Source organism: Tasmannia lanceolata, unplaced genomic scaffold (genome assembly GCF_043159265.1).
Source record: "Tasmannia lanceolata isolate RefF3 unplaced genomic scaffold, GAP_Taslan_0.1 ptg000025l, whole genome shotgun sequence".
Lineage (NCBI taxonomy): Eukaryota > Viridiplantae > Streptophyta > Magnoliopsida > Canellales > Winteraceae > Tasmannia > Tasmannia lanceolata.
Window position 1 is genome coordinate 12,091,087 of NW_027518702.1, and position 22,399 is coordinate 12,113,485.

At 38.3% G+C, this 22,399-nt stretch overlaps 2 protein-coding genes across 2 annotated transcripts; one reads left to right on the top strand and one right to left on the bottom strand.

Moving 5' to 3' along the window:
* The first annotated feature begins 286 nt into the window (after nucleotides 1-286).
* On the top strand, nucleotides 287-13,972 carry LOC143857755 (CDPK-related kinase). The gene is made up of 11 exons (XM_077368220.1): nucleotides 287-1,111; nucleotides 3,846-3,976; nucleotides 6,383-6,424; nucleotides 6,573-6,681; nucleotides 7,591-7,669; nucleotides 7,773-8,069; nucleotides 8,535-8,647; nucleotides 10,323-10,430; nucleotides 10,597-10,659; nucleotides 10,793-10,960; nucleotides 13,344-13,972. Exons 1-11 carry the CDS (start codon nucleotides 545-547, stop codon nucleotides 13,482-13,484), a joined length of 1,818 nt encoding a protein of 605 aa, XP_077224335.1. The 5' UTR covers nucleotides 287-544; the 3' UTR covers nucleotides 13,485-13,972.
* A 3,303-nt stretch (nucleotides 13,973-17,275) lies between these two features.
* Nucleotides 17,276-19,001, bottom strand: LOC143857756 (NAD(P)-binding Rossmann-fold superfamily protein). The gene is made up of 5 exons (XM_077368221.1): nucleotides 18,682-19,001; nucleotides 18,158-18,417; nucleotides 17,963-18,056; nucleotides 17,602-17,713; nucleotides 17,276-17,519 (listed from the first exon to the last, which is right to left on the bottom strand). Exons 1-5 carry the CDS (start codon nucleotides 18,815-18,817, stop codon nucleotides 17,372-17,374), a joined length of 750 nt encoding a protein of 249 aa, XP_077224336.1. The 5' UTR covers nucleotides 18,818-19,001; the 3' UTR covers nucleotides 17,276-17,371.
* Nucleotides 19,002-22,399: the final 3,398 nt, after the last annotated feature.

Consider the following 22,399-nt stretch of genomic DNA (forward strand, 5'->3'; position numbering starts at 1 on the left):
GTAGTGATTTTGGGGGCAAAACTTATTTTGTTGTGTCCCATCAAATGGACGGTTTGGATCATCCTATAATCTAAGCCGTACAGTACTTTTTTGAAAAAAATGTTGGACTACACGGGATTACATTATATAAAAACTTCCTTTAAGATTAACGGTCTTCATTTTGTGTAGATGTCCCTCTTGTGGGACCCAAAAATTGTCTTGTTACCTTTGATCCCGACACTCCCTCTCTGACTTTACTCACTATAAATCCTTTTTCTTACTGCTTCCCTGATCTGTCCTAATTTACTAGGGTTTTGAGCTCCTGGTAAGAAACTAAGCGGAGAGAGAGAGAGAGAGAGAGAGAGAGAGAGTTGCAGAGAAGAAATGTGGTGAATTAGGGTTTCTAAATCTAGGGTTTCTGAATTAGGGTTTCTAAATCTAGGGTTTCTGAATTAGGGTTTCTTAATAGAGAGAGAGAGAGAGAGAGAGAGAGAGAGAGAGAGAGAGAGAGAGAGAGAGAGAGAGAGGAAATGTGGTGAATTAGGGTTTCTGAATCTATGTAGAAATGGGACTCTGCCATGGAAAACCCTCTCCAAACCCTAATCTTTCTTCCCTCCAAGAAGAAATCCACAAGGAAAATGAAAATGAAAAGAAAGAAAATGAAAATCCCTCTTCAACACCTTCTAATTTAGAAAACCAGACAGAAAATCAGAGAAAAAAAGAGGATTTAGAGATCGCAAAACGATCCCCTTTCTTTCCCTTTTACAGCCCTAGTCCAGCTCACCATTTTTTCTCCAAAAAATCCCCTTCAAATTCAAGCTCAAAATCAACCCCAAGAAGGTTCTTTAAACGCCCATTCCCACCTCCTTCGCCAGCTAAGCATATTAGGGCAGTGCTCGCAAGGCGGCATGGGTCTGTAAAGCCTAATGAGGCTTCAATTCCTGAGGGGAGTGAGGTGGATTCTGTTGCAGGGCTTGATAAGAATTTTGGGTTTTCTAAGCATTTTGGGAATAAGTATGAGCTTGGTGATGAGGTGGGTCGCGGTCATTTTGGGTATACTTGTTCTGCTAGGTTTAAGAAAGGAGAGCTTAAGGGCCAGCAGGTTGCTGTTAAGGTCATCCCCAAACCTAAGGTTTGAACTTGCTTGAATTTTGATTCATTGTCTTGCTTTGTTTTGTGGGTGGATTTTTGTTTTGTAATGAATTGATGTATGATTGATTAGGATGATGGATGAATCTTGAATCATATTATGGGTATTTAGTGATGCGAGATTTGGCCCTGTTTGTTTTAGATTATGACAACTGATTTTGAGTCAAGAACCAATTATTGGACTCAACATTGGGAATTCAGTTATGCTTCATTAGGCCCTGTTCGTTTAAGATTATGACAGCTGATTGTGAGTCCAAAACCAATTATTGGACTCAATTACGTTTAATTTTGAGTCCAATAATTGGTTTTTGAATCGATTGGTTGTTATAATCTTAAATGGCGCCTTATTATTACTGGGTTTGCTGATTCTCATTTGTTGCTGTTTGTTTTTATTGACATGTTTGTCATGGTTGTGTCCTGTGCAAGTTGAATATGTATTCCTTTTGAGGGGAGCATGGCTTTTGTGCATAACTATTTTTTTTGGTTATTTTTTTTTGGTGTGTCCTTTGATCCAAGTAATTTGGGCTGCTGTGGATTTATGTTAATTGTTGATCTGATGCCCAGAGAGTGTATTTGGAAAGTGCTTTTTCTATCTTCTTGTTAAACTCATGCTTATTTATTCTACACTTGTATCAGCTCTCTGGTAGTTGTTGAAGATTGAGGTTCATTTGTCATTTGATTTTTCATATAATTTGCTAACTACTGGTACGTAGAGGAAAAATTTAATGTGTAGAAGTAGCATATTTTGGAGTTGCTTGTGCTTGGATAAAAAAACATGATACAACCATCCTACATGAGTCCAAACAGAGCTACACATGTTATATCCAAAAGAAATTAGGCGTAGCTTAGATTCCAGAGGACTTTTCTAGGCTGTCCGGTTTCAATGGTCTGGGCATCAGAATCATCTGACCATATTTAAATGAAGAATGATTGGATGGCTGACAGCCAAAATTCAATATGTAGCCATGATTGCGATGACTCTACCCAATCTTGGACGGGAATTTTCACCGTGAACTTCCATTGGAATCGATTAGAGACTACTTAGATTTAAAACTTAGAACTTCTGAAGCTCTGATTCATTTTTGAGGAGGCTTTCAAACTTTCAGTTGATAATAGAATGTTGCTGTCAGTTGTTTGGTCTGAGTCACAAGGCTTTTGAATAATGGTAATGGAAAAAGTGAATGCATTTGTCTGAAAATGCTGTTCCTTGTGTTCTAGAGGTCAGAGAAGGCTGACTGCTGATCAATTTTTTTCCTTCTTTCTCAGTGGTCTATTAGTGGGTAATTTTGCTCTTGATGGTTGGTGGAAATCTACAATGGTAAGGGGGTTTTTAGTACTTGCTTAATCTACATACTCCTGCAGGCAAGTGGGGAAGTGAATCACTTTCTCTTTGAAGGCTGTTTAAGTTCTATTGGTCTGATGATGATTGTTCTGAAAATGTTCTCTAAGCAGCCCTCCCTCATTTTGCATTTTTGAAATTGTGGTTGTCAATGATGAAAGAGGAGTTTCTAATGCTTACTTCATCTACAAGTCCTTGTTGGTGGGTGGGGAAGTGAATGGCACTCCCAGTGATAGTTTTTATTTATTTAAAGATTCCATGGTCTTATGCTGCTTGTTGTGGAAATTTCAGTCAAACAGGCTGACTTTGCATTTATTAGAGTTGTGACTTGTGATAGTGAATTTGTATAACAAAAGCATGTTGTTGATTTAGTATGGAAGGTTTCTTGTGCTCCTTCATTCTAGAAGCAAGGTGGAGGCCAATTTTGTTCTCTGAATAGTTGAAAGATTCACACATGTATGCTTGTGTTCTCAGTTGCATGAAGATTTTAACACAATGCAGTGAGTTGAGAAAACTTTAACTCGGACCCATTAGGGTTTCTGGTGCATAAATTATTGTTAGCACTGTTTAGAAACTCCCCAAGTTGATCATCAACTTTTTTTAGTCGACTTTGGCAGAGTTCTCATCTAAGTCCGAGTCCGAGTTTGGCCCTACTGACAATCAAAAACTCCTTTGATTTGCGTGAGTTGACTCGTATGTACTTTGAGCAAGTTCTCATCTAAATCCCTCTTTAAACACGGATTGTTAGACTTCTGATTGTATCTTACTTTCAAATCGTTGGAAGACAACTAGAGATTGGCATGGCACGAGTTGCTAACAACCATGTTGTGTATTAATGCTAGTATGTGTTTTTATGGATTGTGATAGGGCGATGATTTTTCTTTTGCCTCCCCCACCCCCGAGTAGGATTATGCACCCCCCCTTTTAGCGCTGTTTGACGTCAAAAAGCGTTAAAGTCTGACCACAATTCACGTTAAAAGGGGCCCCATAATCCTACTGTGGGGGGGGGGGGGGTATCATACTCAATTTTTTGTTCGAAAAAAATTGAGTATGATACGAATAGACATTCCTTCAGCTTTAAGGGATTAGTTTTTGATCTTTAACTAACTTCGCCAAATGCGATGCAAGCTTATATCATTGCCTTCAAAATCCACTTTTCATGTCAATCAATGCATGCTAATCCTAGTTGTTGATTTGGATGCAACAAATTTTTAATTCACTACACCAAACCTGCATGCAACATATGAAAATATTTCTTAAAATTATTTATTGTTACTATTATCTGGCTTTCCGAAATTGTTTTCTGTTTTTTTATTCGAATGGAGAAATTGTTTTCTGTTTTCTATCAGATAATGGTGATCTGTTCCATTTTTGTCAGATGACTACAGCCATTGCCATCGAGGATGTCAGAAGGGAGGTTAAAATCTTGAGAGCATTGACAGGACATAGCAACCTAGTGCAATTCTATGATGCCTATGAAGACCACGACAATGTGTATATAGTAATGGAGTAAGCTTGGAACCCTATACTCCTATATGAATTTGGAAACAATAATGATGAAGTGCTTACTATTTTTCTTCATGGATTTGGATTTGATGTTTAAACTCTTTTTATGATAAAACATTGAAATAGATGGATCTCAAAGCTATACCGACATTTTTATCACTAGAAAAAGAAGTTAAACACTCTCAAGGGATTATGAAAGATATGTGGTGCTAAAATTATCCAAGAAATCAATAGCCATTGTAAATTTTTTCTCACTCGCTGATTTTCCATTTATAGGCCCCATGTTATACTAGAAGTGGTCCCTAAAATCACTTCATGCTGGTTGTGATGCTTGTACAATTTTTGTTGTTGAAACTTTTATAATTTTTAATTTAGGCATTCATTTTCTAAGTTTAAAATGTAAGAAGGATGATTTCATCTCATAATGATTTATTAGTCAGCTATTATATCTTTGTATTATTTTTTGTTATCGATACAAACCTGGGGTCGTGGATCAATTTCTGGGAGCTCAGGAGCACAAGAAATGATTTATAGAATTCATTTCTATAAAGAGCCAACGCTTTAAAATCAATTTATTAACAGAATTCAACTCATCCAATTAAAAGTTCTAACATTAGTTTCTAAGCAAAAGAAAATCAACTAAGCAAGAAAATCAGATCTCAAGAATAATCTATCACACAGATTAGAGCTACTACCTAATGTCTAACTGTCTGAAAAAAAGTCTAACAGAATATAAGGCTAGTGACGTTGATAAGTTCAAGGTATGAAGCGGAGGAAATAAGAAGGTAAGATTATGGTTAAGGTTGAGTGAAAAAGTAACGGGATATATGAGTAGGCGAAGGAAAAAAAAGAAGTAATATATCTGTATCTGGAATGGCATACCGGGCCTGGGCTGTCGTCTTACTGTGGATGGTCTTCAAGAGGGTGAAGAGAAATAGCAAGAGTATAGCATAGGGAATCAAGAACAAGAAAGAGATCAAGATCAAGAATAAAGATCAATATCAAGAAATTGATCAAGAACAAATATCAATATCATGAAAGAGATCAAGATCAATAAAGGAGAAAGATAAGGCTGGAAGGAGCGGCTTATGAAGAAGAAATGGCCGGCTTATGAGCCCAACCGTTGGGTTACTGTTGTTGGTGGCTTTTTTTCTTTCTTTTGGGGGCAGGAGGATGTGGGAAGGGATCTTGGAAATGAATTGAGTTGCTCCATAGGCCTTAAATTGTTGAAGTCAAAATTGCTGGTGATTAATGGAATCTCTGGTCCACTTCACTCCTTTCGCTTTCATCTTTTGGCTCCCGTATGCACCAAGCATGTGCTGAAAAATAGTCAACCTACAAGCAAGAGAGAGGGAAGGAGGTTTGTGCCTGAAAAGCTCAAAACGACGGACCAGATCATCCATAGCTTCTTTGATCATGCGAGAATGGGTAAAAAAACAATGCCGATCTTCTTTGATCATGCGAGAATGGGTAAGAAAAGAATGCTGATTGTCAGTGAGAAGAAGAAGCTAGAGCCTCCCTCTTTCCACAATATCCTAAATGACCTCTCTAGTAAGAGTGGGGAAGGCCAAGTAAGTCTAACTGACAAGAGAGGAAGGCTTCGACTCCTTTTTCGTACTCCAATGAGGGACTGAGTGACTACAACCATAGAGAAATGTCAACTCTTTTTCCGGCATGCTTCAGTTCTTTTGCTTTTGTTGGTTTGTATCTAGGTTTCTTTTTTGTGGTTTGCAACCTTCTAATGCTCTGATTTGTCATGGGTAAGCCTCCATAATTTGTCTTTTTGGTTTGCTTCGGTTCATTAGTTTGAATTAAAATGATCAGATCACTTCCTTCTAATTAATGCTCCATTTCCTCTGGTTTGAGCTTTGATTCACTGTCTTCCTGGATTGATTCACAACTTCATATTAATATATAGTTGCTTAAATCAATAGGAGTCCACTAAGAGTTTTGGAGATGAAGTTCTGTTTGCAAATTAATGTGAAAATCGATGTGTTACATAATCTCTTGGGCTTTAGTGTGCAAGGAATTACTTCGCATCAGGACGGTTGATGTTGTGAACGATCGGATATGATTGATAATAGCAAGGAGTGCCAATGGCCTTGTAGGCACTTGATCCGAATTCCAATAGAAGCTCCATAGCTCACTGGGTCTAGTAGGGTAGGAGGATTAATTAGGGATGATGGCCTTTTGAGAGTTGCCTTTGAAAGTTTCATTCATGACAAATATCCTATAGGCAGAGTCTAGGATATCTGGATGTTCTTGATTTCCTTTCCTATCCCTATAGTGCAGTAGGTGATTTTTTCAACAGTACTGGATTTGAGTACTAAATAAACTGCATTATTATTATGTTCCATTTGATGACTTATCATTTATTCCATTTGATTACTTATCTGTTCCCTGTTTCAGGTTATGTGAAGGAGGGGAGCTTTTAGATAGGATACTTTCCAGGTAGTTCATTGCTAATTATTATATTTGGAATTTGACGTCATTGTGTTTAGTCAGTCAACCAGGACTGCGTCAATGACATGTACTTTGATGAGTCATTGTTTTGATAGCCAATAGGTAGGTCCTTGTGTAAGGGTTTTTTTTTTTGTAGGGGTGGAAAATACTCAGAAGATGATGCAAAGGCTGTCATGGTACAGATATTGAACGTTGTTGCATTTTGCCATCTCCAGGGTGTGGTTCACCGTGATCTAAAACCAGAGGTAAAACATATTGAACCATTATTGGGCATTCTAATTTTTTTTCGTTTCTCTAAAATAAACATTCAACAGGAAATATCTTGAAAATTTTTCAATGCTAGGTTTCTCTAGTCCATGGTCCCTGAATCTGAAAATTAACAATTAATTGAATAAAGAATTCTCCAGATTTGATTTCTATGAATGTGTCTCCCTGATGTGATTTTTATCAAATTTCTTCATAATTGCCATCCAATGTTTGAAGGAGGCATCCAACCATTCATTAATTATGTTTATAGAAATATTTCTTGATAGTGTGTTACAACTTACAAACAAAAGTATTGTTATCATAAAATGGACTACTGCATGGGGCTTTGCTGTTGTAATACAACTAAATACATTGGTCATTTATTAAGAATGTCATGGTGGTTATTTTTTCAAGGGAATGACTGTGTTGCTCACCTTCTCTCCCACCTATGCTAAAATTACCCTGTTTATGAGATTTTATATGATAAATGGGGCCCACCTATATTGATGATCTAAGCTGCTCATTTGTTGGTCCTTGCCGTGGATAGGCCCTGCCTCAAAAATCTTCTCCGTGGGATGATCTCAACCGTCATTTTTAATTTTCTGAGCCATACATTTTACACCAAATGTATTGTAGAGTTAGGATTATCGACTTACCTATCTATGCCGTGAACCACCAAATGAATGGTTTAAATCAACCAAACAGGTGGGGCCATTGTACTTTTTCGAGTCAGTGTACCTATGGGAATACTGACCCATTTATCGTACAGAATCTCCCTGTTTACAAAACTTACCTCTGGTAATATTTTTTTGTTGGCGTGCAGTAGATTGGTGGTCTTATTTTTTTCTACTTTTGTCTATTTTTCTATGTTTCTTTCCTTATCTAAATGTAGCTCTTTGCTAGACCAGAATTTCCTTTTTACCTCCAAGGATGAAAACTCCCAAATGAAGGCCATAGACTTTGGCTTATCGGATTTCGTCAAACCAGGTTGGTCTCATTGCACAGTGATAAATGTGCAATTTAAGTACTGCTTCCATTTTATCTCGGGAACTTTGTTAATTGGATTCCAAATTCTATGATTGCTTTGCAGATGAAAAGCTTAATGACATTGTAGGAAGTGCTTACTATGTAGCACCTGAAGTTCTACATAGGTCTTACAGTACAGAGGCTGATGTATGGAGTATTGGTGTGATAGCATATATTCTTCTATGTGGGAGTCGCCCATTCTGGGCCCGAACAGAGTCTGGTATCTTTAGGGCAGTCCTAAAAGCTGATCCAAGTTTTGATGAACCGCCATGGCCTTCGCTATCTCCTGAAGCCAAAGATTTTGTCAAACGTTTATTGAATAAAGATCCACGCAAAAGAATGACTGCTGCTCAGGCTCTCAGTGAGTATCCTTGTTCCTAATCTCTGTTACAAATATCAGCGAGAAATTCAATTTCTCACGAGAAAATCATGATATTTTGATTAAACGATAAAATACATTTTTATATTAAAAAATTGATTTTCTCATGAGAAATTGAATTCCTCTTGATTTTATTGCAAATCATCGCAATGAATTGGGGAGTTGACTTTACAAAATATCTGAACTTCTCATTCACTCTAAAAAACTCTCAGACATCCTAAAATCTTCTACCTAACCCTAATTCTAAATTAAAAAAGTGTATATGCTATATAAATATATATTTGATATTTTATAAATTAATTTATTTTTACCGTTTTTTCCCGATATAAACCTGAAAAAAATAAATTTTTTAAAAATCTCCTGAGAATGATATTTGTGACATAGTTCCTAATAAAATGCTGGCCTCCTGTCTGTCTTCCTGAAGTACTCGTGATTTTCTTTCTGCAGGCCATCCTTGGATTAGAAATTACAATGACATAAAGGTACCCCTGGATATTCTAATATTCAGGCTTATGAAGGCGTATATGCGCTCATCATCTTTGCGTAAGGCTGCTTTGAGGGTGTGTATCTTTCGATATTATGATGATGAGTAGTTGTCTTACATTTCTTATGTATGTGCATATGCTTATGTATGCATGTATGATGGAATTTGAGGTTTCTGTTTGCATCTGCATGCATTTTGGTTTCCTTTTTGTCCAAGTAGTCACAAAGTGTAAGGAATAACCTATTAATTGCTTAATGTCAGAAATTGATCTCACTGTTTCCGAATATATACATTGTCCACTCTCTTATTCCATTCCTCCACACTTGCCTAACATCCATTACCATTTGTCCTTTCACTTCTTTTGTGTTTTTAGTGTATCAACCAATGCATAGAAGGCAACCACTTATTTGACTGATGAAAGAATCAACCTTACCAAGTTACTGAGATATTATAATTTCATCTAGGGTTCAGTTTTATCATTTTTTCCAGCCGTTGGACCAGGAATGGTTATGGGGGAATTTGTTTCTATTTCTTTAGGGTCGGGTAGTTATCTCTTTGAGTAGTGGTGAATTAAAACTTAAAGTAGTCAACAGGGAGGAGACAAGCCAAGTAGTCTCCTTGCAGTTAGTGGTTTGGGGTGTAATTACCAATATAGAGAGAGAAGAGGGAGAAAACAGAGAGAGAGAGAGAGAAAAAACATCAATCCAAAAATTCTATTGAGAGGGACATGCTGGGCTTCATGATGTTCATCACCCGATGCAGGTAATGGTTGAGAGGAGCAAGAGAGAAAGCTAGACCTAGGGAAAAAGGGCTGATCTCAGCCAAGTCAATGAAAGATGAAGGAAAGAACGATCAAGATCAAGAAAGATCAAGGTCGGAGAGATCAAGATTAAGAAGAGAAAGAACGATCAAGATAAAAAAAAAGAGATAAAGATCAAGATCGATAAAAGAAAAGAAGATCGAGATTAAAAAAAAGTGGGATTATAAGCCAAGGGAGAGAGAAGATAAGTTGTAAAGAAGATTGGTTTATAAACCCAATCAGAATGGAGGAGGAGTGGAAAGGGAGAAAATGAATGCAGAAAGTAAGAAGGAAGAAAGGAAAATGAATATAGGATGCGAGAAGGGAGGAAAATGAGACAGGGTAGTAGGATGTAAAAGAGATTTTATGGGAGTCATGTGTTAGACTTCCAACCCTCCAGACTTTTTTTGGGAGTCATCCGATCAGGGTGTTGTGGCTATCAATTCCATAGACACACACGCCTGCCCATAATATTTTCCTTTTTTCCAATCTTTGGTATTGATTTTCGTTGAAAGGTTAGGAAAAAAAGAATGAAAGACTGGACCCGAAAAATGAAAAGCAAAAGGAAGAACAAAATGGCCAATTTCAACTTTTTTTTGAACTTGATGCGTAGTTCTTGGAAAATCTGATGAGCTTGGCTGATTTCTGAGTACGCATGTCAATTTTTTAAACCGTAGTTTATGTTACTAGCATAAGATTGCCAACTCAACTCAGATTGAGCTAATCATAAAAGAGCTGCTTTTACGCATATGCCTTGTCATTTCATTTGAAATTTGAGATTTAATTTGTTTAGATTCTTCAAATTTGCTTTATTTTCTTCCTGACTGGATTTTTAAATATGCTTGTCTGTGTCTAATGGAAAAAGTAGTTTTATGTTATTATGTTTTAATCTGTCTGTTGATTATATTCTCATATGCACATTTAAATTTTATTTCTTCTGCATCATGCACAGGCTTTGTCAAAAACATTAACTGTGGATGAGCTCGTCTATCTGAAGGAGCAATATGCACTATTGGAGCCAAATAAAAATGGATGCATCTCTATAGAGAACGTCAGAATGGTTAGTTTCTTTCTCAGTATATAGTTTTCTTTATTCGATATGAATGCTGGTTTCTTTCACCTCTTTGGTTCTTAACTACTGCTTTTGATGAGTCCCAGTGTTATGTTTTTTATTATCATTACAAGTGTTATGCTTTTTGATGATTCTAAGTGCTATGTTCTGTCAGGCCTTGACAAAAAATGCAACAGATGTAATGAAGGAATCCCGCGCTCATGATTTTCTTGTCTCGGTATATACTTTGTTGACACCATCTGGAGCTATTTTCTAATTTCTCATGATTTAAAGTGTACGGCTTTTTTAAATCAAAATTTAATGTGTACAGTTTGTAACTTGTATCAATATCTGTTGTTCACCTGTGACAGCTGAATGCCCTTCAATACAGAAAAATGGATTTTGAAGAATTCTGTGCGGCCGCATTAAGTGTGCATCAGCTTGAAGGACTGGATAGGTGGGAGCAACATGCTCGATGTGCTTATGAGCTTTTTGAGAAGGATGGGAACAGGGCAATCATCATTGAAGAACTTGCTTCGGTATTTTTATTTTTTTGTTTTTTCCTCGTCGATAGAAAATCTGATGTGATGGATTTCATGCATGGAAATTTGTTGGGGATATGAGTGTTTCTTTTGGCATGATTTGAAATAAAATCTGGAGTTGTTTGCTCTACTGATAATTTTTTATGTGAAGATGGAAGTACAAACCATTTCCAAAAAGAAGGTCAAATCTCTGTAAACCTAATGGTGACCGGTAAAAGGAATGTTCTTGAGACTTGAATCCATAACCTATAATATAGAAAATCAAATTACTTGCCAATATTCCCAAATGTCTTTTCATAAAGGATTAGTATATTAAATTTTATTCTCATTTACAAATATTTGCTTTTACTGACTTTGGAAATTGTATTCAGATTTGAGGAGAATAATTAAAGTAGAACAAAGCACCCCACACGATCCCAACACTAGACACACAAAAGCGAACTCAAGTTACAATTCAGCCTTATGAATTATCAGATTTATTTATCCAATTCTTCTGTTTCCATGTGAAAGAAAAACATGCATACCTCTTCATTCGTTTTTAACATGACAAAGGTTATGGTATTATTTCTTCTAGCCTTTTGATCATTGCTGAAAAAAGTTGAGTTATTTATTTGTTGGATTGTGAAGGTGGCCTTGCAGAATCAAAAGCCATACGTTATGGAGTATGTAGAATGAGAGAAATGTTGGACTTGGAACTTTCAGAGGCAGTATGTCATCAATAGGAAGATCATAGAGAAGATATTGAACTTGGTGATTCATCTGGCTTTGGCCAGAAAGATTTTTTGAGGAGTGCATTATGATCTTTAACCCAATTGAAGGAAGTGTTAGTTGGAGGGTCAAGAAAGGGAACATTTGTAGTTTAGTGGAAGGAATTGCTGCACCTTGAGTTGGCCCGCTGACCCCACAAACCCTAAGTTCATATCAAGTCAATATACAACAGAATTTCACAAAAAAATTGGTTTGAAACTCCTTGGGCAGGTGGGGAACTCTTTTCTTTTGAAACACGTTTCACAAACATTTCTAAAATGTGATAAAAAAAACTGGGGGAAATGTTTCCGAAACGCATGGTAAACCTAAGGAAAATGCGTGGGAAACTTATGTGAAAATGCGTGGGAAACTTAAATGATGCAAGTCCAAAGCTATCCAAATACGGTTAACTACAACTTGGGTAAAAAAAAAACTAAATGAGGTGAAGGGGATAAAAAGAATCACAATTTTAAAGATGAAGCAACTGTTAACTTTAGTCAAAAGTAGTGGAAGATAAGTTGGGTATCCACTATCCTTCAAATTGCACACTTCAAAGCTTACGCATATGAAATGTCATCTAAATCAAAGGTGCCTTACATGACCCAGAAGTTGACTCTAGTCCAGTTCCTTGCTGTATGGTCTTGGAGGAGGGAAGTTTTGTCGTTTCACAGGAGACATTATATGATAGCGTTAAGAGACTTTTTCATGTCTCCTGGCCTGTTCTTTTTGGGATGGAATTTAGGTTGGCAAAAGTAAAGTGGCAACATTAGTTTTTTTGAATGGCAATTATTAAAACCATGGGAGATGAAAGGAGTTTCCTTGGTTCAGCCATATTTTAGTGTGGTTGATCACAAATATCAGTCAATAAGTGCACCAATGACAGGTTACTTTTGGGTTAGTCATACTTCACACCAATTATGGGTTATTTGATGGGAAAGTTTGCATGGATGCCAAAAGCAAATAAATCTTTCCGCTAGTTAAAAAGTCATCAAATGAACCACTTTAGCCTCTTTTTTCCTTTGATAAACTGTTTGAAGATGATTTTAATGTATCATATACTTGAACCAGTGCTGTCTTAAATCAGTGATTTCACCGATGGCTTTGAAAATTTGAATGAAACAAAGCGAGGGGAGGGTACTGTACTTATGATCTGGAGTTCTATGTGAGTAAGCTATCTTAATAGTGATATCATTAGTAGAAAGATTGTGAGGTTTGGCTGAGTTAAGGAGTTACATAAATCTGATTGTGATTTCGGTGATGCATTGTCTTCTTGTACATTGGCGTGCCTGGTGCCTGGTGACTTTCTCTTTGTGCCCTTCATGGAGACAACTATGGTTATGGTTGAGGTGTGTTACTGTCGGTGAAGGATACAGTGAAGTGGTGAAATTTATGCAAAAGTACCATATTGACCAAATTTGTAAAGCATAATTGTTTAAAAAAAAAAAAAAAAAAAAAAACCTAAGAGCCCATTTTCACAGATGTCTTTTTACTCTCTTTTTCTTTCCATTTTCTTTTTGTTGTTTTGTGTGTCTGTGCACGGCCTGTAATATCAAAAAAATTTCTTCTTTATACTGAACCATTAAACCTTGTGCTAATTTGATATTTACTGGTGTCTTTTCTTGGGTTATTTCAGGAACTTGGGCTTAGCCCTTCTGTCCCTGTTCACGCAGTTCTCCATGACTGGATCAGACACAATGATGGGAAGCTAAGCTTCCTGGGATTTGTTAAATTATTGCACGGTGTATCCAGTCGAACTTTTGTAAAGCCTCAATAATTTTACCCACAGCAGTCGGGGAAGTCTCGAGGAGCCTTGTCCTTTGAAATGTGCTGCAAAGCGGGTGGAGGTGATTTGTGAATTGCATTGGGGCCCATATATATAAAGGGCTTTCTGCACTGGGGCATGTTCCACAATCAATTTGGCATTATCAGGTTCGTAACAAAAGCTTGCGCTTACCTAAATTGTTTGATGCAATGTGGGGAGATTCTACTTTTCCAAATCTATATTGAATAGTCTTCCGCTTCTTCCAACTGTGAAATCAAATGTTTCCAATGTCTTCCGATGTAAAATCTGTGTAGTATGTCTTTCGATTCTAACAAGTTTTCAGACCCACGAAATCCCAATTATCAGACTGTTAACAGCATTTACCTAGTATCGATCTATTGCTGTTTAGTGTTTACCACTAATTAAGAAATCTGCTTGTATTTGCCACGTTGCCTTTGAAGTTAATTCTATGAATTGATATCTATGTTCCATGTATAGAATGACTTAAGAGTGCTTCATTGCTTCGTTGGTGACAACAGCTAATAAGTTCTTACTGTAAGATTGGATCTTCTCCTTGCTCTGTAATGTTGACAGCAATATATTTTTTCCAATATTGACAGCAAAAATCTGCAAGGGGATTTTTTGTTTTTTTGAATTGAAAGATGATATTGTAACCATTTTATTAATACGGCAAACTGAATACAAAAAACTGGGATAAGGTGTCACACTCCATGTCTGCAGCAGCTAACCTCCCAAGACTGAAACTACAATCTCCGATATAATATTAGTCAGCCAAAGCCCCAGAGCCTTACCCGCAGCCCATCCTGAGGCATTCTGAGTCACCTTCAATGATTAATGGCCCGGATCCGTGTTGAGCCAACCATTTGAGATCACAAAGAAGAGCTTTTTGCCTCCGCCTTGTTAGAATTGCAAATCCCTGCTGGACCCGAAAAAGGATTGGATGGTGTTTCCTTTATCTTCCCGGAAGGTTCTGCCGATTCCCGCCTTTCCAGGTTTACCTAATGAGCTACCATCGAAGTTCAGCCTAATCCAACCTGGCGGAGGGGATATCCATCTAGGAGCAACCACACACCTCATCTCTTTCTCCAGGATGGTTGTTTCCTAACTGAACAAGATGTCAAATGATTGTTTTGTAACTGCGCAAGAGTAGTTCTTGCTATAACATGTTAGTAGATTACAGTCTTGCCCATGCTAGTAGGTCCACCTTGATTTAAAAAATATTTCTTCTCATATGTTAGTTTAATCTTAAAAAATGCGATCATTTCTCTCTCCAAATGTGCCATATGATCTCAAAAGGAAGAAGCTGCTAAAGCTCACACCTCACCTTGCCAAAAGGGAACCTCTGGAAGACTTGGGAGGGCCCAATCCATTCCAAAGCTCTTTAATAATGCTTTCCTAATAGAAAGATATTAATATACATTCTTGTTTTGGTATCAGCAATTTATCATTGGTTTGGTAACAGCTTAGTGGGAACTACAAGTGCCAGTGTGAGAAGTTTAAAATTGGGGGCGCTAATATCAAATCAAGTTTGTGTTATGATGTATGGATGCTGCTAGGGCTGCAACAGGGTCGGATTTTTCAAAACTCTAGCCCAACCCTGGCTCCCATTATCTCGGCCTTGACCCTGAGTCAGGGCCGAAAAACCTCAACCCATTGCCCGCCCTACAGGGCTCAACGTGGCCCTGGCCTGCCCTGATTGGGCCGGGCCGGGCTGGCCATGACTAACCCTAGTGCAAATACATGTTAGGAGTGCCAAAAATAAAGCAACCACATATCATATAGAACAAAATGATCAATAAACAGAGAAAGGGAACAAATAAGATAAAATGAATTCAACAACATGACGGGCAGCAGAGACAATTAATAATAATATAAAGAAACATCAATCCAAGATAATAAAAAACATTAGCAAAAGAAACATACAATTAATAATAATATAAAGAAACATCAATCCAAGATAATAAAAAACATTAGCAAAAGAAACATACACAGATGGTGCAATTCTATAATAGAAAACTTAGGGTCGGGCTGATCCGAGGTATTAAGCTTGAACCCGACCCGACCCAACCTTGAGTCAGGGCCTAAAAAATGAACCCTGACCCCCCTCAGGGTTGGAAAATCTAGCCCAGTCCATGTTCGAAGCTCAGGACGGGTAAGGGCTGACAGGGCCAAACTTGCACCCCTGCCAAACTTGCACCCCTAGTTGCTGCATTGTGTCACAACTCACAAGTGACTCCCATGTAAGTGGTGTTTTTTTTTTGTTAGGGATGTGGTAGGTTTGGTCATCCCTGAGATGGGACAAGTAATAAATACACAATCAAATGAGATTTTGTTTGGGTTGCCCTAGCAAAAGAACACAAAACATCTGTGGCCCTATTTTTGCCATCTGGGTTGCAGGGAAAAGATGCCCCGGTCAGGAATTTCCTTAAAGCCCTCCTACATCACTACTAGTTCATTCAAATAATATTGACCATATTTTCATGACGAGAAATTATATGGTGTAAGGGCTTACAGCAATAAGGCCTTTGTGCGGTGGAAGTACCATCCTGGATGTCTAAATCCAACAGCAGCTCCTCAAAAAGTGAGCTGCTGTTGGATCAAGTATCAAGGGCAGTACCCCTACCGGATTGTTGTAAGCTTTTACACCATATAAAATCTCATTTCATGACAAGAAAACCCTTTGTCTTTTTGTAACATGGCAAACGTGCTCCTACCTTGATAACTGTGATAGCATTATGAGAGTTGTTTGGGATAAACTCCACACTAAGGCCATGCTTGGCAACAATGAATTTTTAAGTGACCGAGGAAATGCTAAGAAATTGTTAAAAAGACGAGGGGAAAAGACTTCATTCAAACTTCACTCAAAAAACATCACTCCCTAGTTTTTAAGCCACTTCTCCACCCTCTCTTCACTAATGCCCTCTCAAGCGTCTCTTCGCACCGTATGTACCCCTCTTTCAGCACTGGAAAAAGTAATATTCTATGGAAAAATTTTTCACCGTTGCCATATATAGCCTGAGGTCATGTTCCTCAAGGATGAAAAAAAAATTCATGGTATGTTAAGTCGCCCGATCTTGAAACAGGAGAACGGCAGGAGGAGGGGACTTGAGAGGCCTCTCTCATTGTTACGGTCATGAGTGAGGTCTGCTTAGGTCTGGGACTAGGTGGGACTCGGCCTAGTATGAGAGGTTTAAAGGGCCTAGCATAGTGCGCATGAGCTTTCGGCATATTGGTAAGCTACCTAACATTTGGTATCAGATCAACCACCATGTCTCGTGTTTGAGTAATGGAAGGGTGACTTGTGGAGAGGACTACATGGAAAGAGGTACTTGATAAAATGCTTTTTAATGAATCCAATTGAGCACACCGCGTCCCAAATTGAGGACGTTGGTCCAATCATCGGTGGGAGTAGTGGGCCGCCCATGAAATGAAGGATTACAATTTTACTGATATGGGTCCCATCTATCGAGTAAATCGGGAGTGAACTTTCAATCTCATGCTCCATGGACCGGATCGACAACTCCTACATCACCTGTGATGCAAATTGCTCCAATTGAGAGTAATGAGACTTCAATTTCAGATGGTGACCCATAAGCTCAAAGAGGACTACCAAACAAATGTTCTCTTCCAAAAATGATTAGAATTGAAAGATACTTTTGTGTTTCTAAAAGAGGACACGACTTCTTTCCACATCCATGCGCTTTTCTCACTCAGACTACTAATTACGTACTGTTGATTATTTTACCTAGATGGGGCCCGTCAGAGGTGGAGAGTACCAGTGATTAACACAAACCTCACACTAATCATATTCATAAATTCATGGCAAATCCACTGCCAAGCTTTACATAATTGAACAAAAGTTCCTAGGCAAATCCATTCTAGAATCTCTGGTTCGATGATCGGAGATCGATCTCCTGAGTCCAAGCGCTCCTATCTTGAACGTGTATGTGCCAATATGTCTGTGCAATCGCATCGGGGTCCATCGAAGAATCCATGCTCTGCTCACCACCCGATCGCTGTGACGATCTGATCAACGATTTTGATTTTCCCAATTAGAAAAAATGAGTTAATTTTACATATCTGAATTGGGTTCGATCCAGTTACCTACCTGGGTGCACCAATGACCCCATCAGGAATAATATGCGCCACATGAATTCCCAACGGTTGGAACTCTCTTGCCAGACATTGTGAAAGAGCTCTCAGAGCAAATTTTCCACAACCTGAAACAATAATTCAATTATTCGTAGTGGTGCAATTTGGGTCGGATCGGGTTGGGTTTTTTTGCAAAAACTGAATTAGAATCAACCCGAATCCGACCCGATTTTATGGTAAAAGCTCAACCTGAATTCCCAAAAATCGACACGAATTGCACCCCTAATCACTCTTAAACAGCTTAGATTAAGGAAAGATATGGCCATGGACATTTATTGATTATACATACATATCTGTTTGAGTTCAATTCAACTTACTTAATTCACAATAACCTCCAATGCCATTGACAGAAGCCGAGGATCCCGTGAAGAGGATGGTACCTTTCCCTCTCTCTACCATGCCGGGAAGAACCTTTCAAAGGAAGCGAATTCCCATACAAATGGTGTTATGATGTTAGTTATAGTGTTTTCCAAACGGTAAGAAAGTATTGAGCAGATGGAATGGTTGGTTACTTGTTGGGCGCAATGGAAGGCACCAACCGCGGAGACGGCGAGTGACTTTTCGAAGGAGTCTAGACTGATGTCGGTGAACTTGGGTGTGTGCCATGAGACCGGCGGGCATGCATTGTAGACGAGAACCTCAACGAAACCCAACGAGTGCACTCCTTCGAAAGCCTCACGCACACTCTTAGCATCTGAGCAATCGATCCTGATTGCAAACACTTGAGCTTTCTCTTCTCGGGCAATTTCATCAGCGAACCGGGACAATCTCCCTACGAAAGAAAATACCCACATTAATACTATAAAAACATGTTTTTAAGTATGCCTATTATCTTAAATGCACTGATCCTAACATAACTCCGAGGTTAAGTGTGCTTGAGCGAGAGTAGTACTAGGATGGGAGGACCTCCTGGAAGTCCTCGTGTTGCACCCGTGTCCTTTTGCCATTTAATTTAAAAAAAAGTACGCCTATTATTTTATAATCTAATTATGTTAAAGAGGGGAAAGAAAAAGAGAGAATTGGGTTTAGGATTTGCCTAAGTCTCTTGCGAGGATGGCGACGGTGTATCCTTCGTGGGCGAACTTGCGGGCGATGGAGCGGCCGAGATTGGGGCCGACACCGACAATGGCAACGATGCCTTTGGATGCGGTGGTGCTTGTCATGGGGCGCATCTTAAGGGGTGGAGAGAGAGAGAGAGAGAGAGAGAGAGAGAGAGAGAGAGATCCCTCACTTGGGTTTCTTCCTTGTATAAGAGGAGGCAAGTTGAGTGAAGCTGCTGAATGTTGATACTGATGTTGTTATAGCTTTCAACATCAGAAAAAGGATATATAGAGAAGGTGGATACTTTTCTCTTCTGCCCTTTTTGAGCGGCATTAGTTTCTTATTGTGTAAAAAGAGAGAAATATCATTTTCAAAGTTCTGGTTGGTAGATGATTTATTCCTTCTAATAAATGACCCAAATGTTACTAACATTCAATATGACTTTTTTGTATACCACTGTCCTTATTTATAAATAAGATTATTTTAAGTTAACTGTGATATTAAGGTGACTTTGGAGGCATTAACAGGTATAAATGAAACTATTCTAACCATTATTTGTATATAAGATTATATGCAAGATTAAATGCATATAAGAAGTAAATTATTTTTTTGGGCTATCCAAAGAGGCCCTTGATGTTGTGTTAAAATCTAAGGGGACTTCCATTAGGAGAGAACTCTAATGGGACTTCTTTACTTTGAATTTCTTGTGATTGGTCACCCCATATAAGGTCAACATGATATGGACCCTTCATCCGGCGGCCTCTGATCATGGGTTGGTCATACTAAAAAATTCGTGCCCTGATTGGTGATCCTAATACCAGATCCATGAGAATCTCTCTCTCTCTCTCTCTACAAAAAAATAAATAAAAATAAAATGGAGAAAATGGAAAAAATAAGCACACACACAATAAAGAAAGTCAGGTTGCCCACTCGACAATGGTTACTTTGCGAAGATTAAGGACATCAATCTTTTACTAATAATGACGGATATAAAATTATGTCACTATATATAATTTTTTTGGGACAGTTTTTTTTTATTGAATGGTAGATAGTGTTAATAAAAGTGAAAGGAGACCGAGATGGTCAATACGGATAATACCAAATCTAAGAAGGGAACAAAAGAAAAATATCAAGGTGGAAGATATCAAATTGCTCCAAGCTTTCTCTGGATACCCCATCTATAGCTAGCTTATCCGTTACCCTGTTTGCCGTCCGCCTAACATGATAAGCAACTATTTGTCAACCTCCAATATTCTCTTGGATTTCATCAAAGAAAGCTGCAAATCTCTAGAGGTGCAACTTGGGTTGGATTCAACCGGAACCCGATGGGTTCAACCCCATTTTGGCTCTGGTTGGGTTGGGAAAAGCCAACCCGATTTAATTTCGAGTTGGGTTAGGGTTCAGGCCTTGGCAACCCAACCTGACCCGGATCTGACCTCTATCCTCTAGTTTTCTCATGTTTTTTTAGGATTATGCTTTTTTCCTTGTATTTTTTTATTTGGCCTGAGATGAACATGACTCAACCCGAACCCAACCCGACTCAACCTGACCCGATTTGGAGGCGGGTTGGGTTAGGGTTGACACCCTCAACCCGAGGCTCGGGTTGGGTTGGGTTAGGGTTGAGAGAATCCTATCTCGTCATGGGTTAGGGTTGGCCTCAACCAAACCCAACCCGACCCGAGTTGCACCCCTACAAATCTCCAAGGGATTGAGTGAGTTCCATTAAACCAACTAATTACATGCTTTGAATCACCTTCTATCTCCATTTTTTCCAAGTCAACATTGCTTTGAAACTTGATTCCATGGTGGATGACCAGCACTCCTGCCTCGTCTGTATCCGTGACACTTATTGGGCCTGAATACGTCCAGATGACATTTCCTTGGTCATCTCTTTTTCGGGTGGATTTATAAGGATTTTTTCCCCCTCACCAAAGAGGGAGGGAGGGAGGGGGAGGGTTCTTGTTGTGATTATAAAAGTTACAGTATATGTCTACAACCAAGACTTTATATGACACCTCCAACGTTAATCTCAATATAGAAATTTTCTCCAACTACGGAAATTTGTGATTTTCACATCTGCTTTGTTTCTTTCAAAGCAAATGGGCATAAAACAAAATTTTCACTTATTTTTAAGTGGAAAAGTGGGCGTAAAATCTATTTTACGCCAACGTCTAAATAAACAGAGCCAATCATGAAAATACCCCTTATTCCACTAGCAGCTTTTCTAGACGTAGGCCCTTTGGGCCCATATTATAATGATAAGGGAGCATAGGAGTATTCATGGGATAACATTCCAGACATAAATATAACAATATATATAGTTATCATTCTACTTCTAGAGAAATTATACGGTGTAAGGGCTTACAACAATAAGGCCTTTGTACGGTGGAAGTACCACCCTTGACATTTGTTCCAACAGCAGCTCCTCAAAAAGCTCAAAAAGTGAGCTGCTGGTGGATCAAATATCAAGGGCGGTACCCATACCGTATTGTTGTAAGCCCTTGCACCATATAAAATCTCTTATTTCTATTCCCATATCTTATTGTTCCTTATTTTTGTACGTTCAAATTTCCATGATTTCCCAGAAAAAAAACCCTATCTTTCCTCAATCACAAATAATCGCCTTGTTGAAATTCACCCAAATGGTGGCAATAAGACCACTGAATTGTTGCAATTTTTATGGCTATAACCCATCCATGAGATGACTCACTACATCTACAATCCCTTGATAATTGCCATGCCTATGGTTGAGATAGTGAGAATTGCATCCAAGTAAAAAGACTATTTTGAATGGTAGCCCATGAGTCAAGGAATTTGTGGATCTTTTATAAAATGTAGGTTGCTAAATCTTACAAATATGTTGCAAATATCTCCTTTATTCAGTTGAAAGGAGATATTATTAAAAGGGTGGTCCAAAAAGAATCATGAGTAAAGCATTATAGACCTGGCATTTGGTCCCCAACCAGCCGCTAGTCCCATACTTTCTTCAATCTGCATTACAAATGTTTAAACTCAGTGGGTTTAAATAGCTGGGAATATGCATGATTTGACCATATATGAAATGCATGTGATCAATCTTCAGCTGGAGAGATTGAACCACCAAATGGAGGGAATTTCCATTCAATCAGTGGAGTTCATATATAGGTGCAACAACCAAAAGAGTGCTAAAAATGTTATTTGGAATGTGACAGCTTTGGATCTATTCCCTTTTGTGAGAAGTTGTTGCAGAAACTTCATTTGGGTTTTTTTCCCCTGCCGTAAGAACATGCTCTCTTGCTTTTAATGAAGCCTACTCAGAAGGGTTTCATATACTCAAAATGAAGTTGAGTAGTTAAGTCATCAATGCAGCTTGAAATTTTCTACTCCAATACATCATTCCCAAAAGGGATTTGCTAGGCAATTTCGAGGGAAGCCATTCCACGGGCTGACTTTTGCATGAGAGAACAGACACCAAGGCTCATTTTTCAGCAGAATTTGTCTTATTCATTTACTTTAAGTGAGGTGTATGTTATCTCATGCGAAAGTCAGTTGTGAAATGGCTTTCTGCAAAATTGCCTAGCAATTCCCTTCCCATAATTAAACAGAATGCAAAACATTTTCTTTGGACTGTTGACAACTTTAGATCTATACACTTCTGTATTATTAAAAACCTCTTTAATAGTGATCTGCAATTTCAATGGCAAGGCCAAAGGACAGAACCCAAATACAAGCAA

Bases quoted from the DNA above. Each gene is read 5' to 3' on its own strand.
- LOC143857756 (XM_077368221.1), bottom strand. From the start codon at position 18,817: ATGCGCCCCATGACAAGCACCACCGCATCCAAAGGCATCGTTGCCATT. The intron at 18,057-18,157 runs GTAACCAACCAT...TTCCTTTGAAAG, and splicing joins CCTTCCATTGCGCCCAACAA to GTTCTTCCCGGCATGGTAGA. The intron at 17,520-17,601 runs GTAGGTAACTGG...ATCGTTGATCAG, and splicing joins GGGGTCATTGGTGCACCCAG to ATCGTCACAGCGATCGGGTG.
- LOC143857755 (XM_077368220.1), top strand. From the start codon at position 545: ATGGGACTCTGCCATGGAAAACCCTCTCCAAACCCTAATCTTTCTTCC. The intron at 3,977-6,382 runs GTAAGCTTGGAA...TCCCTGTTTCAG, and splicing joins AATGTGTATATAGTAATGGA to GTTATGTGAAGGAGGGGAGC. The intron at 8,648-10,322 runs GTGTGTATCTTT...CATCATGCACAG, and splicing joins TGCGTAAGGCTGCTTTGAGG to GCTTTGTCAAAAACATTAAC.